Source organism: Melanerpes formicivorus, unplaced genomic scaffold, assembly GCF_026170545.1.
Source record: "Melanerpes formicivorus ecotype bairdi unplaced genomic scaffold, bMelFor1.0.p_v2 SCAF_4, whole genome shotgun sequence".
In the NCBI taxonomy this organism is placed as follows: Eukaryota; Metazoa; Chordata; class Aves; order Piciformes; family Picidae; genus Melanerpes; species Melanerpes formicivorus.
This window is the reverse complement of record NW_027142356.1, coordinates 7,253,762-7,270,072: the sequence shown is the minus strand read 5'-3', so window position 1 is coordinate 7,270,072 and position 16,311 is coordinate 7,253,762. Positions and strand designations below refer to the sequence as shown.

Sequence of the window (16,311 nt, the reverse complement as noted above, 5' to 3'; positions counted from 1 at the left end):
TGCATTTTCTGGTCACTACATGTGCTATGATTGAAGGGTGTTGGTTACAATATTCAGTTTAAAAGGTGTCTTCCACAGTAATCTCACCACATCCATCATTGTGCTTTTTGTCTGTCCTTTAACTCTATAGAAGCAGTGGTTTGGGTTGGAAGGGACCTCCAAAGGTGGTCAGTCCAACTCACCTGTGGTGAATAGTGACATCTTCCACTGGATCAGGTTCCTGAGAGTCTTGTATGGCCTAATGTTGAATATCTTTAGGGCTGCGGCTGCAACTGCCTCCCTGGGCAACCTGTTCTGGTGTGCCACCACACCACACTCATGCTAAAGAACTTGTTCCTCACATCCAGTATAAATGTCTAACTTAAAACCATTGCCCCTCATCCTATCACTACAGGCCTTTCTGCAATAACCACTTTAGGCAGAAGTTTACTGCTGCACAACTCTGTTACTGGTATTTTATTTAACTCCAAGTTTCAGGAAATGGTTCAAGTGTGAAGGGGTGCTCCTTCTCCCTTTCCTCCCCCTATGCTATCTGCTATGAATTTAATAAGCATTTGACATTTAAAACCTGGTATCATCTCCATTAAGAGTGAAGTCATCATGCCAATCATCCCTAGGGAAGGTACCTGCATCACCTTTATTTTTTACTAACAAAGCTCTCACCAGTGCTGGGTCTCCCAGGTATTCCTTCCAGCATTACCCAGACTGATGAGCAAATGGTTACACTGACATGTTTATGCAGTTGGCAGTTAGTTACTGCACTTGGGAGAGTCACACAAGGATTATGAACCTGATGGAGGTACTTCAGAGATCTTTAATAGGGACAACTCTGCCTCGAAGAGCTGAAAACTGCCAACTACTGTAACTAAGAAACTCTAAGCATTAATTGTTCAATTTCTGATCTGCAACACGTTTTGGGACGCCTTTAAGGACATTGCTAGCCAGCAATGCACAGGTTCTAAAAACCATCACTGAGTTTAGCACAGTAGTATCCTTTCTTACCACATACACAGAGGAGCAATTTATTTCTGGTGTTTGTTGTGGGGGTAGGGTTTTTTGGGAGGGTTGGTTGATTGGAGTCTTGGTTGGTTGGTTTTTAACACAAGCATTAAAAGATTTCCAGATTTTCTTTCATTCTCTCCATTCTGGTGTTGTCAATAAGTTAACCTGCCCTTACAGAAGCTGGAACAAGGTGTATGTACTTATAGGTCTAGCTGGACCTACTTTTTTTATATGTGCAGTTTCAGGGGAGGGACTTTGTTTATTGCTTGCTTGCAGTATTTCCAGATTTGAAGGTTTTTCTTGTGATTGAGCTGCAAATCAGGAACCTATTACAATAGGTGTCTCTGAAGTTGGTTAGCAAAAGGTTTGAGACAGCAGGACAACTGCTTTTAGAAATTAAAGACTTTATAAGTGGGGAGCTGACTTACAAAGCTATCATAATCTAGCAGAGAGACAAGACACAAAGTTAATGAGTTTATCCCAATTTACCTACAGGGATCACAGAGTGTTAGGGGTTGGAAGGGACTGCTGGAGATCACCAAGTCCACCCCCCCTACCATAGCAGGACCATAGAATCTAGTACGTGTTGCCCAGGAATGCATCCAGATGGGTCTTGAAACTCTCCAGAGGAGGAGAGTCCACAACCTCTCTTTGAGGAAAATATGCTTAACTGAAGCTCAGGCCAGACTTCAGCTGCTTTAAGAATGCTCTCAGGGTTGCTTGAGGTGTAGTGTAAGATTAACTAAATTAGTTTCTCTCAAGACTTTTCAGTCTGATATTAACTGCCCTAAATGTAAGTTAAACCACTAGAAGTAAAAAGAAGGTGTAAATTGGTACATAACCAGTTTAACTAACCAAAAAACCCAATACAACTGAGCTCACACAGAAAGAATTAATTGTGCCAGTGTTGTCCTAGTTTGCAATGTGATAGCTTACATTAGGAGAAATGACTTGGAGAAAATGTTTGTGGTGTCTTTTTGGCGGGAATCCTCTTGATTACTTGAATTCCCTAGGGAGAATGGGCTGCTAATGGGCTGCTACTACTGGTGATCGGGTTTTGTCTTTTCTGCTGAAGGAGGAAAAATTACGCTTTAAGAACCTCGACTCTCACTAGGTGGCAGCATCTTAATGTACCAGCAGAAAATTACCTTCACCTCGAGGAACTTTAACTACCACTCCCATCAAGCACAGCAAAGAGCATAAAACTTCCTTTAGTACAAAGGTCACAAAATACAGCCAGCTGTTTGGGATCACTGGGTGAGTGTGACTATATTACTACACGTTTTTAAGTGATTTATAGAACTTGGGTTGTAAATGTTGATAAAAAGTGATTGTTAGATTGAAGAACGTATTTGTAGTGTATTTTGCTTCCACTGCATTAATTAGGGGAAGTACTTGAACCAGTCAGGGTTTTTTCTACAGAAACGATGCATGTGACAACGAGGAATATGAAATAGCTTCCTCTGCCCTGAAGGAGCCCTTTGGAGCTTTGTAAGATACTCAGGCAAAAATTAATAAAACCCTTCCCACATTTTTGTGCTTGAGGAGTTGTATTTTGGAAAGCTTGGTACATTTGAAAGGCAGTGTAACCCAGCTGTGTGCACAATCTTGTTTTGCTCAGCTAACTTGGCATTGTTCACTTAGCAGTGCAGAAAGATTATACAAAGATAGGCACAGTGCTATATAGCATTATCTAGAACCAACTTAAAAAGTGATTTTAAGTTACTGTGCTTTCCCCTAATCATAAAGATGCATTTCAGTTACAGTTTGCATGGTTTGTGCTTTATTTCCTTCTGTGCATACACATTGTCCCAGTCATGGCAGGGGGGGAAATCTACAGTGAAATGTTTTGGTGTCTTGAAATGTGGTCTGTAACTCAGCCTGACTTCAAATCACAAAAGACAAACTTAAAATCACACTAGATTACAAGATACTGTACTCCCGTGTCATGCTCTCTCTCTTTTATTTCCAGTTGAAGGAAATATAAATCCCATTTTTGCTATAACAAAGTTTGGCTTTGAGCTCAAAGAGCTTTTGATCTTTTTGAGGTTCTCATGCTAAAATAGAAGTCAAGGGTTGAGGCAGTTCCCGCTGCCTTAGAAGTCTGGACGACGGGACCATCTGAGATATGACTTGGGGTACCTCTGCCACCAAATCATATCTTGGTTTTTGGGATGTTTGCATCTGATCCCTAGGGAGTGTTGTTGGCTCTTTTTATTAAAGGGTCTCTGACGCCACCTCTGCAGAGGTCAGCAGCATGGGTCGGCTGGATGGGAAGATCATAGTGCTGTCTGCAGCAGCACAGGGGATTGGACGAGCAGCTGCTATAGTAAGTTGGAAAAGGTTTGTTCTCCAGTGCCTAGGCTAGGGCTCTAATGCGGCCCTGTCCAGTGACACCTGCCCCAAACAAGTTCTCAAATTAAAAAATCACAAAATCAGAGCTATCCACTGAACACTGAAGAAAGAATACAGTCGCTGTGGTGTATCACGAGTGCTTTGTGCTGTTGGAAAATCTGAAAGCCTTCAGCTCTGAAGGGTGATGTTAGCCAAGGATAAGAGCAAGATTTGAGAACAGCTGCTTTTCTAACAACATGGTGTTGTCGCCTGTGCCTTTAACCCAGTATTTCTGCTGCTTTTTTTCTGGGAGGAGAAGAGAAGGGAGATAAAGGGAATATTTCCTGTTATAAGGTTGGATGCTACAAAGATATCCCTACAGTAAAACAAAGATATTTTATCTACACTGATAGTTCATGTAACCACATTTATGTGGTACTAGTAGTACAGCTACAATGTTGTTTGCAATGAGCAGCTGTAAGAAATCATTTTACAAATTTTATTTAGTTGTTGTTAAACAGAATTCAACATATCTTAACTTTCTGATTACCTTTTAATTCCCTTTGTCTAGTTCTCCCTCTGCTGCTTCCTTCTTCTATAGCAGATAGAGAAACTAGTACAGTTATCTCTGTAACATAATTAACAAGCCAGACTAGTTGGTGTCTCATGCATGTGGTTAAGAATGCAGAGGACTGCTCATCTTGGCACTTGGTGCAAAGAGGAGGTAATTTTCCTGATGATTTAATTTTGTAAATATCCACCAAACCAGAGGAGGCTAGCATGTTTAATACCACTATCCTCTTCAGCTGCACTTCATACACTCATTTTGAAGATTAGGGACTACAGTCAGAAATCAAAGTAAATTGTATGTCAAGTTCTGTTAGCATAGCTGTAGAGAAAGCAGGTTTTGAGGGGAGCATCAAGAATAGAATAGAATTAACCAGGTTGGAAGAGACCTTTGAGATCAAGTCCAACCTATCATCCAACACTATCTAATCAACTAAACCATGGCACTAAGTACCCCATCAAGTCTCTCCTGAAACACCTCTGGTGATGGTCACTCCACCACCTCCATGGGCAGCACATTCTAATGGCCAATAACTCTTTCTATGAAGAGTCTCCCCTGAGCCCCCTCTTCTCCAGGCTAAGCAACCCCAGCTCCCTCAGCCTCTCCTCATAGGGCTTGTGCTCCAAACTCCTCACCAGCTTTGTTGCCCTTCTCCGGACAGGTTCCAGCAAGTCAATGATACTTAACCACAGATATTCCTTCAAAGTAAAGCATCTTTTAATACTACTCTGAGCTAATGATTTGGACACAAGGTTTTCATAAAGCTTATATACCAAGCTTATGACTTGTCAGCTCCTGTAACTTCATTGAAATGCGACAGTCCAAACAGTTCTGGCCCTATGTGTTTTTAACATGCTTGCTAGTGCACATGTGGCTAATAAGGGCAATAACAACACGAGCTGTCTTAGTCTGCTTACTGTTATTATGCCTTATTTATGGATTGGATTTATCTCAAGTCTGTCTTATATCACGTATAGTTGCTCAGTTTGTTTCCAGAATGTGTGGTAATTGGTGTCTCTGGCTCCCTGATGTGCCTAGAATGAAAAGTAAGAGATCAGCTGCCTTCAAGCAACTTGTATATAAACCCAGAAAGGAAATGAGAAGAAAAAAGATTTCATTTCTGGTAAGATCTGGGATATCCAGATATAAACTGCTTTTCTTACTTGTGTTGTTCAGGCTTTTGCTAAAGAAGGAGCCAGAGTCATTGCTACAGACATCAACGAGGCTAAGCTACAAGAACTGCAGACGTATTCAGGTAAATGACTATCAGCAGACAGTAGTTCAGCTCTTGCAAGTTTGGTTGCACACTGGCTGAAATACAACTTAAGGATTGGACAGACTTCAAAAAAACCAGCAAAAAAATGGAGAATGTCCAGCCTCATTCTTTAGATGTTGCTGTTGATTTTATTCTGTGGTGTGGAATGGCAGAGATTTAGCAGGTACAGTATTGCAGCATCAGCATAGCAGCCAGACTATTACTCCAGGCATGTGGAATAACTGAGTTTTTCATAACACAGAAGCAGCTGATTTCTCCTTCCCAGAGTGGTACCCATCTCAGCTACCCTTTAAGATCACTAAGCTAACTAACATACCACTCTAAAAGGCATGGAATGCTTATTTCTGATCATAAGAACTAACGTCCAGGTATATAAAAAGTAGGTTTAATGTCTTGCATTTCTATGGGCCACATTTACTAAGGAATCCATTAAAAGGATAACTGTCTGTTAGAATTTGTGTATCTTCAGAAGCTAACTCCACCTTAGATGAGCCTATTCTGTCTGTACAAATGCTCAGGCCTGAAGGTCATCTTCCCACTGATATCACAGGAAGCTACTTCAAGGAGTAGGTTTTGCATAGCTTTGTTTCTTAATCATGACGAGTGTGGAACATTATAAAATAGGTCTTTCAGTCTTGAAACAAGTAAGACTTCAATGTATCTTGCAACTGAAAATGCTTCCAACTTAATTTGACAGAAGGCAGTGGATTGAACGAATTCCTATTACATTGTGGCAGACAAATATACAAACCACTTTTTTCTGGTACAGCTTTTTGGAGACCGCATTGATCCTATTGACTGAGGTTCACCACAAGCAATCCCTTTAAAATTCTTTAGGAACTTTAGGACTTTCCAGGTTCAAGCAAAGGGTGTTTAAGAAAGTGTTATGTTTAGAACTGTGCTGCTTACTCTCCCTTCCCCCTCTAGTGTGCTTACCAGGACAGAGGTAATTTTCCATATCCTCTGAGCCATTTTCTGTCCTTCTGACACATGATTAGTTAAGCTATAATTCATCAAAGCTTGGCACATTGTTGTCTTTGAATTTTAATCCAGTAGAGGTAATTCCCATGCTAATGTTAATCACTAGCCTGTAGTCTAATTGCATCATTATACACAAATATCTTCAAAAATGTCTGTATCACTTAACTAAAGCATACCATGCTTGTTCATGGACTTGTCACATTGGCTTCAAAAGAAAGGGGTTTTTTATCCATTTCAGATCAAATTCTCTCATAAATTAGATGTTACTCAGCTGCTTTACACACGGTATTTCATAGAAATGTGTAAGCTGGATGAGACCTCCAGAGGCCATTTAGTCCTGCCTGTTGCTCAAAGCAGCTCCAGTTAGAGCAGGTTGCTCAGGGCTGTGTTGAGTCAAGATCTGGACACATCCACAATAGGAATTTCAGCAACCTCTATAGGCCCCTGCTACAGTGTGACTGCCCTCATGATTTGAAAATAATGGTATTTTTTAAAAATATACCAAAATCTACAAAACCCAAACACACCTTATATTTAGTCAGACTTTCCCACGATCTGCCTTCTGCCTGTTGCCTTGCACCTTTCCATTGCGGGCCTCTGAGAAGTATTCCTCCATCTCCTCTATCACCAGGGAGTTGTAGGCATTTGTTAGACTGTGTCACTTCTTGCACACCACTAAATTGTGCTTATTAAAAAGAGCCAAACAAACAAATGCAAACCAAACCAAAATAATTAAAACCAGTATTATAGAAATTTAAAACAAACAAGCCAGAAAACAAAACAAAAGCTTGGTGTTCTGCACTACATCTCCCTTAATCCTAGATCCAGGCTGATTATAATGAGAAGTGTTTGGAAGAGTTGAGCTTTACCCTGTTTTGCAGTAAATATGTTTCTCAAGGTTTCACAAGTCACTTTTCTGTACAAAATAGAAGGGTTATGATTTTGGGGTTTTTTTTGTTAGTAGTAGTTTTCTTGAAGGTATGACACAGGTCCAGCCAGAGCTGTAAGCACTGAAAAGTGATAGCCTTCAGGCACTGAAACACAAAGAAGCTTGCAATGCTTCCAGCCCTATTTTGTTCATTTATAAACACAAACATCATATTTTTAAACAAGATTCTGAGAAAGAAGCCATCAAAATCTTACATTTCCTCTTCCTGCCTGTTATCACAGTTATCATACCATTCCATGTTGCATAAATTACTGGCTTATGCAAAATCACTTTCTCACATTAATTAAATGGTATAAAGTTGACTTAACTTCAACTACACATGGATAGATGGCATGTAATGTGATTGCGAGTGTGTGACATGTGTAACTTGTTCCAGGTAATTATCATTCTACAATAATAGGCATAAAAGCTTGTTATGCTCTGTAATTCTTCGGCTTACGAGCACTGTGGAATACGGCTCCGTTGGCAACATTTTTCTGGTAAATGACATTAGCTTATCTGCTTGTGTGATGCTGTGTGGCAATCAAATCAGTTGATCTTTTTAAAACTCTCTTCTTACAGTAGTATGCCATGCTATCCATTGCTCAACTAACTATTGGACTATTTTAGGCATCAAGCGTAGCTCTTGCTCAGTGAGTATCCACACCACAGTGAACCATTGAGAGAAGACTCTTCCTGGCAAGACACTGACTTGAATCATAGATTTAGTCCTCAGCATATCAAAACCAAACTGTTGATGTTTAGCCAAATACACTGAAATGAATACCATCTTTTTCTAGGCATTGAAATACGGGTTCTGGATGTCACCAAAAAGGAGCAGATAGAAAATCTGGCCAAAAAGATTGAAAGGATTGATGTTCTCTGTAACATCGCAGGGTAAACAACTTCTGTTTGCTCCTACTACTCTTTCCTATTTTTCTTGTTATGCAGAAGTAGTTTATCTTATTTAAACATTTTTCCTTTCTTTCTCTTTGTTTTTTTTTCCCTAAGGCATTTTATGTCTTTAGTATAAATCTATGTGTTTTCATCAATACTGAATTTTGTGCACAGCTGTGATACTCAGGCCAAGGTAGCATGGCTCTGGAATTTGTTCCTCACACTCTGAGTCACATGTACTGATGGCTTTGTCTCTCCCAGCAAAACAGTGAGAAAAGCTGATTGTCTGCTAGTGGTCTATTTCATTGCATATATTGGATCTCTCTTGTCTCCCTGATATTCATCAGAAAAAACCACATTGTCTTTGTTTGTTTGTTTCTTCATAAGAGCTCTTGTCCCCCTTTTCAGGCTTGGGAGGGTTAGCTGTTACAAAACATCAGTCAAAAAAAATATTTATTAAAAGACTTAGAAATACAGATCAGAGAGTAATTCACTTCATGCACCTCACTTATTTGAGGTTTGTCCATCATGGAACCATTCTGGAGTGTGAAGAGCAGGACTGGAATTTCACTATGAACCTCAATGTTCACAGCATGTATCTAATGATCAAGACATTCCTTCCTAAGGTAAGGCTTGCTTGTCTATCATTTTTAGTCACAGGATCACAGGATGTTAGGGTTTGGAAAGGACCTCTGGAGATCTTCGAGTCCAATTCCCCTGCTAGAATAAGACCATAGAATCTAGTGTAGGTTGCACAGGAATGCATCCAGACAGGCTCTGGGGAGCCTGTTTCAGTGCTCTGTGACCCTTACAGTAAAGAAGTTTTTCCTCATTTGAGGTGGAACTTCCTGTGCTAGTTTACATCCATTGCCCCTTGGCCTATCACAGGGTGCAAAGCGAGAAGAGGCTCTCGCTTTCCTTCTTGACACCCAGCTCTCAGATATTGATATACAATTATTGGATCCCCTCTTAGTCTTCTTTTCTCCAGACTAAAAAGCCCCTTGAGAGACCCAGTTTCTGCTGCATTGTTTAGAGCGTAAGAGGTCTAAACTGTTGCCCCTGTGACAGCATGGGGTTTGAGATAAAAAGGCAAGTATGCAGCTTTGTATAGTATACAGCTTTGTATAGAGGAGGCCCTTGGATTACAGAAATCCTACTCCCCAACATTCCCTGTGTTGCCTAATCCTTCAAGCAGACAATCTATCTAAAGATTATGGCAGAGGAGATTGATTCAGGGGTTTTGCCCTATGTAATTTGTAACTAAAAATCCTTCACGTGCAGAGTAGAGGGAGAGCTGATACAACACAGTACTAATATTTATACTGCAGCACACAGCTACACAACATCACTACTAGAAAATACTTAAAAAATATGTATATGAATGTGAATTTCATGTAAGTCTGGAAACTGTCTTATAAAGCAATTCAGTGCCACTGATGCCAACATGCTACTTATATCAGAGCAAGAATCCAATTGGACAGTAGCTTGAGGACAGTTGTTGTGTTTCACATAGCAACAAGGTTTGGGACTACAATGGTGGACTGAATAAGGTGTCTGAGTTCCTATAAATGCAAAGGCCAGGAATGGAATCTGTGACTACAGCTGGGTGGCAGCTACTCTTATCTAGTGTTGCTCCAGTCCTCCTTGTTTGGTTGAGCTGATTGGTTGGTTGGTTTTACTAGCTGATTTTCATTTTAAAGATTCATTATAACAACTTTTCTCATTTCAGATTTTGAGATCCTCTGAAAAGGTTGTAACATAAAGAAATTTAGCTCCAATTCAAAGATATTAGAAAATTAATATTTAGTGTTTTCCAAAGCAATGGAGAAGTGAATTAGCACATTGTTAGCTGGCATGAGCCTATGTCTGTAGGGTAACACTCTAGTGACAAGAGCACAACGATTCTGAAGTTGCTATCTAAGAAAAAAATTCCTTTCCTGTCTAAGGCTTAGGATAACATAGGGAGAACTTCATATTCTCCTTTAGTATTGCAGTTGATAGATCAAGAACAGATAAGCATTTTTCATGCCAATTCAGCTTTGTTACCCTGCCTATCAATTGCACAGAAGGGTGTTCTTCAGGAGGTCATGGGCTGTTTTGCTGGCCCTGGTGGTGACAAAACAGTTTACGTTTGAGTGACCTAAGTATTCTTTTGCAGATGCTTCAACAGAAATCTGGAAATATTATAAATATGTCTTCTGTGGCATCCAGCATTAAAGGTCAGTAGCTTGTCCTTACGTAAATCTTTTAAATGATGGGAATGTGAAATAAATATTGCACAACTTTGAACTTAGAGGAGGCTGCCAATCCTGTGCAGAGATGCAAGTTCTTACAAAATGAATGCATCAGCTTGTGTGTACACACAAGGACACAAATGGGAAATTTGAGAAACACCAAGATCCTTGTCTTGAAGCATTTGAATTTGTGTCCTGAACGTTTTTGCATCATCCTTTTTACCAGTTCATATTAACTACAAAGGAATTGCTTCCAGCAATACCTTACTACGTGTGTTCTTCAGAGAAAGAATGAAGAAATGAAAGTTACACCAGCATAACTGTGCTTCCCAAGGAAACCTGATGGTGACTATCAGATGGGCTTCTGCTGTTCCTAAATCTTTGCTGGCTTTAACATTTCTAGACTTATGCTATTGAAAGACTGCATGCTTTGCTCTGGTGTAGGTCTCAGTAGAATAATGGCAGTCAGCATTCTGGTTAGCCTGCCCATACAGAGTGACTCCAGGTGCTACAGGAAATGCTGGAGTCCAGAAGTAGCTGCACACTGAACAAACCTGACTCTCTCTTTGTTGTTTTTATTGGGTTTATGCTGCTGTCACACTGACCTCCATAAGGAGTTGTGAACAGATGTGTATATAGTACTTCAAAGGCAGCAGTTATTGGTCTGACGAAGTCTGTGGCTGCTGATTTCATTGAGCATGGCATCAGATGCAACTGTGTGTGTCCTGGTAAGTATTCTTACATGACTTTGTAAACTGGAAGCAAATGGTAGAAGGCCCACTGAACTACAGAATGGCTTTGGTTGGGAAGGATCTTAGAGATCATCTGCTCCAGCCTCCCTGCCATGGGCAGGGACACCTCTCAACAAGACTCAGCTGCTCAAGGCCTCATCCATTTGACATTATTAACAAAGAACAGACTTGAAAGTGGCAACTGACGATTACTAGCAGTCAAAAAGAACAGGACTTGCTTGAAACACTTCTAAATTTAAAATAGAGAAGTCGCTGTTTTAATAGTAAATCTGTATGTTCAGTCTGTTAGCCCAGCCCATGTGCATGCTATATGCATTACACACTGTCTCAATGTTTATTTTCAAAGGTACAGTCCAGGAAGTTAGAAGCAGGTAAAGGCTAGCTATGGGGCTAGTTGTTGATAAACCATGTGAAAAGTGTTGAACCTCATTCTTGGAAGTCTTGCCTTAAATTTAAGGGTCCTATGCAATGTTGATAAGCCTGCAGCCTTTCTCTGGAATCATAATATGAAGTTAGACAGAAGTTTGAAGACATACAGATAGAAGCAGTGAATTGCATTTTTTATGATTGTTAATGCAGTTGATCTTTAACACTGAACTTGACATTTTGCATAGGAACTGTTGACACACCATCCTTACATGAAAGAATCAAAGCTCGGCCTAATCCAGAGCAGGTGAGAAAGCAACTTATCGGCTTGATCCTGTGTGTACAAATGTTTAACTCCACTATGAAAAGAAAACAAATATAGTAGCACTTCTGCCCATACTCAAGAGTGGGCCCTCTTTCAGAGTAACAATGACACCAGTGTTGTCTCCTTCGAGAGTAGTTTGGTCAGTTTTCACTTCAGACAGAAGTCTTTAAAAAGCCCCAGAAGGCCACTGTTGCTTAGTGAATACAGCACGTCTGTCATTTACAGAAGCCTTTGCAATTATTGGTTACAGTATCTAAGACAAAAGTGTAAGACACTGTCTACTGTGGCAGGGGCAGCCACCAACTAGTACAAAACCATGACAGACAGGGCAATCTGGCCTATGCATTTCAAAATCATTTGGGATACCTGACCATTCTGAATAGACAACTGTGAGCACTCACTTGAAGGGCCTGCTAATATTTGCCACCAAAGAGAGAAGGACTTCTGTTGGCTTTGTTCTGGAACCAGAGTCCAGTCCTCTACTATTTTTTTTTTTAAGCTGACATTCATACTGTGGTTAATCTTCTGGTTTGTTTTTCTATCATAAATTCCATACTGGGTGCACTAAAGGAAGTTTTATGACTTATGGCCTGCTTCCAGTATTGCTTTGTACATGTACTTGGATTAAAATAATAGGGTTTTATTTGTGATATACCAAATGCTCTTGTGTATCTAGGCATTAAAAGATTTTCTAGCCAGACAGAAGACTGGTAGGATGGCAACTGCTGAGGAAGTGGCCCATCTTTTTGTGTACTTGGCCTCTGATGAAGTAAGTAATACACTTAAATAAGTAAATAATACAGTTTCCTGTCACATAATCCTATGCTAGTTTGCTGCTTCACAATAGAAAGAACTTGCTTTAGGAGGATTTATATTGCATTTGAGCAGGATTATTAAACAATCAGACAAAAAATGCCACCCTTATGTTCTTTTAGTGAGTTCAACTTACTCCCTTTCCTAGCTGAACCCAGCTGGATCATGTTTTAAGGAGGTAGAAATATTAGTTATCACCTGCCTTGACTATTCAAGAGCAAACATTTGAATAGAACTGCCGGAGTTTTTAGCTAAAAGAGCTAAACGCTGAGTCAATCTGTCCTTTCAGCAGAAGGAAAACAATGCACCTGCTGAAGCTGTTGCACACCAAACTCTTCATGACCACCTCAAATACCACCAATGCTAACGAGAATACCAAGGTTATTTTAGATGCTATGAATGTTACTATAAATGTAAAATTGGACATGAGTCCTCTAGACTTGTCCAGCAGCCCTCCTGAGCATAACACAATATTTTAATGGGATTCATTCAGTCATAATGTTGCTATCTATTAGTAATCTGTTTCTTTTTTTGATCTTGGCTTTAATGTTTCTGTAAAGCTACCATTTTTCTCTTCTAGCCTGGTCAGAGAGTTTTCATCCTGTGTAGACAGAATTCCAGTTTTCCAATATATTCTAATATACTTCAATGCTGACACAGGAAAGAATGTCAGTCACTCAGATGCTTACCTCACTATCTGTGCAATCTAAAATTTCAGTTAGGTCTCCTTATAGCTATTTGCTGACCTGCTCAGATTCTGCTCAGCTGAACAGAGATAACACCATCATAGTGTGAGGTATTACTCCTGTAGGTGAGACACATGAAGTCTGTTTTGTGGATTTATACACTTGGGATGCCTTCTCATCTTAATACCTATACTGCTACGCTCCCCTGAGTTAGTTGGAAGGCTTCCATTTCTAAGTCTTTGTATTCTACTTATTAAGATACTTCAGTAGAACAATAAAATGTGTAAAAGAAAACTATTTTTTTTTAATTTATAGAAAAACCCTTTCCTTGTAATTAAAACCCATGAGGAATTGGCTAAAATAATTGTTACTTTTTCTCATTTCAGTCTGCTTACATGACTGGTAATGAAGTCATCATTGATGGAGGATGGAGCCTGTGACTGACCCTACCTGAAAATGGAAATTTATACCATAAAAGGCAAAAAATGTGGATTGTGTTTCTTAGTTAAGATAGCTTTCAATGAGTTAGATCGTGCACATGTCATCTATAAAAAGAAATCTGGTGCATTTTTACTGCTGTATGATCTCTTTCTAGACTGATCTTACTGATTTGCTTTTCCCTAGATGGTGAACCACTAGGGTAAAACATAATTTGTGTGGCTTCAATTTATGGTAACTCCCAAAATATGAAACAATAGCAAGCTAACATTTTAGATTTCAGAAGGCAAAGAATATTATTGAATATTATTTAAGATACAAAATCTGAATTATGTTTTGAGCAAATATGACTGAAATTAATTAAATGCTACTTTTATTCTCATCCTGCAAATTACTTTGTAGCTGAAAATTCATAATCAGACTTCCTACTAGCATTGACAGACTATCCAGAGAAAATGGAGTGGCTACCATTAAATCAGCCAAAGCTGATCCTGAACAAAGTGTGGTTTAAATAGAAGAAAGCAGAAATAATGAGTGATTTGAATAATTTTGTTACTGGTAATAAATATTTCTACACTAGAGAGTATACTAGCTGCAAATTGTACTTGAAAGCACATTCTGCGTCACAGATAACAACTTAAGTCCTTTTTCCTCTGTACTACTGTTAGTAAAATGCTTTGGAACTGTAATAGCTAGAGGAAAAAACAGTCTGAAATTACTGAAAAGGAAATATCCCAGGCCTGGCAACACTCACAGATCTAAAGTAGGCAGTGTAAGACAGTTAACACCATAGATATATGGTGTATGGGTGCGTTAAACTTCTGTGTTTACAGTGAAGAGTCAGTGTACATCTACAGCTGGTTTGTGCAACTGCAACGTCCATTTACCAGATCCTGGGCAACTCAGGCAATTCCAGTTGGAATCTGGAAAAGCAGTAGTGCAAAAGGCAGGGCATCAGATGACTATTAGAAGCAGTAGGATCACTTTGCAGAGTTTGGGAGTTGTTTTTTTTATCTATTTAAGCATATAACCACTAGAGACACTGCAGAAAAGAAGAAGAGCCTGCTCTACTGATTAAGACTAGAGCTTATGACATGTAAAGAGCATACAGAGTCACAGGTATTCTTAGTCTATTAAGAAGAGTACATCAGCCCTGTACAAGAGATCCTAGTGAGAGAAACAGAGACCAGAGTTGTTTTATTAACGGTATAAATCACTCCTGAAATGGTCTTGTTTTGTTTGTTTTGTTTTTTTTTCCTTCTTCCATGTTTAGAAAGCACTACGCAGAGGCATCATTTTGATAGGCATGGATAGGGGTATACAGGGGAGAAGCATTTCACGTACACAAGTAGATCTTCATCAATACACTTGACTTCTGGCCCAAGCAAAAAGAGAGGCAGAAATCCAAAGTTATCCAAAATAGCCCCATCAATGTTCACTGACCTCAATTCCCATGTTAGAAGTTCAGGCTGGCAGGATACTGTTTCAGTGGGTTTAGAATTTCATATAAAGGCCAAAGTCCTTCCACTGTAGTAGGTGTAGAAGGCTTAACTTGAAAAGGGAATCTCCCCACTGCCCTGACATGTGAAACTTGTACTGTGTATTCAGAATCTGAGAGAAAATTCATTATACTTATGGCATATTGAACTTTATTAGTTACATGTCTGTCACTGGTGATTGTACCATACAGATGCTACTCAGAAATTACTTACTTTTTTTTTTAATCAAAGAAAAGGAGACACCATCTACTTCTGCATTGCTCTAAAAGCACAGAGATACGGCTTTTTCAGTGGTAGTCTAAGAAGTTGGTGGACTAGAGCAACAAAATAAGGCAAAAATTGCTGTCTTTGGCCTTATTACTAATGGATTTCATGGACATGTTAACAGCTGCAACTCTGAAATGTCTTCTGTCTAGGGGTTTTGCAGCAGATTTGCTGGAATTATTAAAGGAGAATGTTTCTTAATACTTTTGTGACCTCTTAATTCCCTGTTCTGTTTTCAGTGGAACTGGGTAATTGTCTTTGTTTTCCTTCCATCCCAGTGATACCATAAAGCAGTTTTTTTGACCTTTCAGATTCTAGGGCAAACTGTTCTGTTGTGGTGGAGGGAGGAAGGGTTCCTTCTGGAAAATTTAATCTGATTTAAAAACTAATGCTTTTGGGTTTTTTTCTCTCTGAGGCTTGTGGCCATCTTAATTCTGTGTAATGCTACTAGCAACCAGCATAGCAACATCTTGCATTTGAATCTATTTTCACATGCACCCAGTGCAGCTTGCAAAATGAGACTCAAATTCCCTCATGTGCTTACAGAGGAGGTGGACACACTTGATTCTTCTTTAACAAGTAGGAATGTCTTGATTAGAACACCACGAATATACAAGTTTGGAGCTTTTTGATTGTTTCTGTCTTGGTTTGGTTTTAATTCTCCTGCCTGTCCCAGTGCAGTTCTTCAGCATGCACCTAGAGCAGAATCTAGAGATCCTTGCCCTTTCTTTGCACCTAACCTTCCCTTGCAGTGCTGCAGTCTGAGGATTGTGTGTAGCTTCCCCATGTCTCTTCCCACGGCCATGGGAAAAGCAGCATAAAAAGCAACCTTTTCAATGTGTACAGGTTGCAATGAAATAACGGGGGAAGCAGAGGGCTGGCTATGTGAGACATATCTCCTTCATTCTCATCTCTCGTCTTTCCAGATGCCCCGAGCACAGTGCTGGT

General features: G+C 39.6%; 1 protein-coding gene across 1 annotated transcript; it reads left to right on the top strand.

Moving 5' to 3' along the window:
• The first annotated feature begins 2,194 nt into the window (after positions 1-2,194).
• On the top strand, positions 2,195-15,564 carry BDH2 (3-hydroxybutyrate dehydrogenase 2). Its single transcript, XM_068136841.1, has 10 exons — positions 2,195-2,259; positions 3,226-3,331; positions 5,081-5,159; positions 7,890-7,986; positions 8,504-8,612; positions 10,145-10,205; positions 10,835-10,948; positions 11,587-11,645; positions 12,340-12,432; positions 13,549-15,564. The coding sequence occupies exons 2-10, from the start codon at positions 3,260-3,262 to the stop codon at positions 13,600-13,602; spliced, it is 738 nt and encodes a 245-aa protein (XP_067992942.1). The 5' UTR covers positions 2,195-2,259; positions 3,226-3,259; the 3' UTR covers positions 13,603-15,564.
• Positions 15,565-16,311: the final 747 nt, after the last annotated feature.

Bases quoted from the DNA above. Each gene is read 5' to 3' on its own strand.
- BDH2 (XM_068136841.1), top strand. From the start codon at position 3,260: ATGGGTCGGCTGGATGGGAAGATCATAGTGCTGTCTGCAGCAGCACAG. The intron at 3,332-5,080 runs GTAAGTTGGAAA...TGTGTTGTTCAG, and splicing joins TTGGACGAGCAGCTGCTATA to GCTTTTGCTAAAGAAGGAGC. The intron at 7,987-8,503 runs GTAAACAACTTC...CACTTATTTGAG, and splicing joins GTTCTCTGTAACATCGCAGG to GTTTGTCCATCATGGAACCA.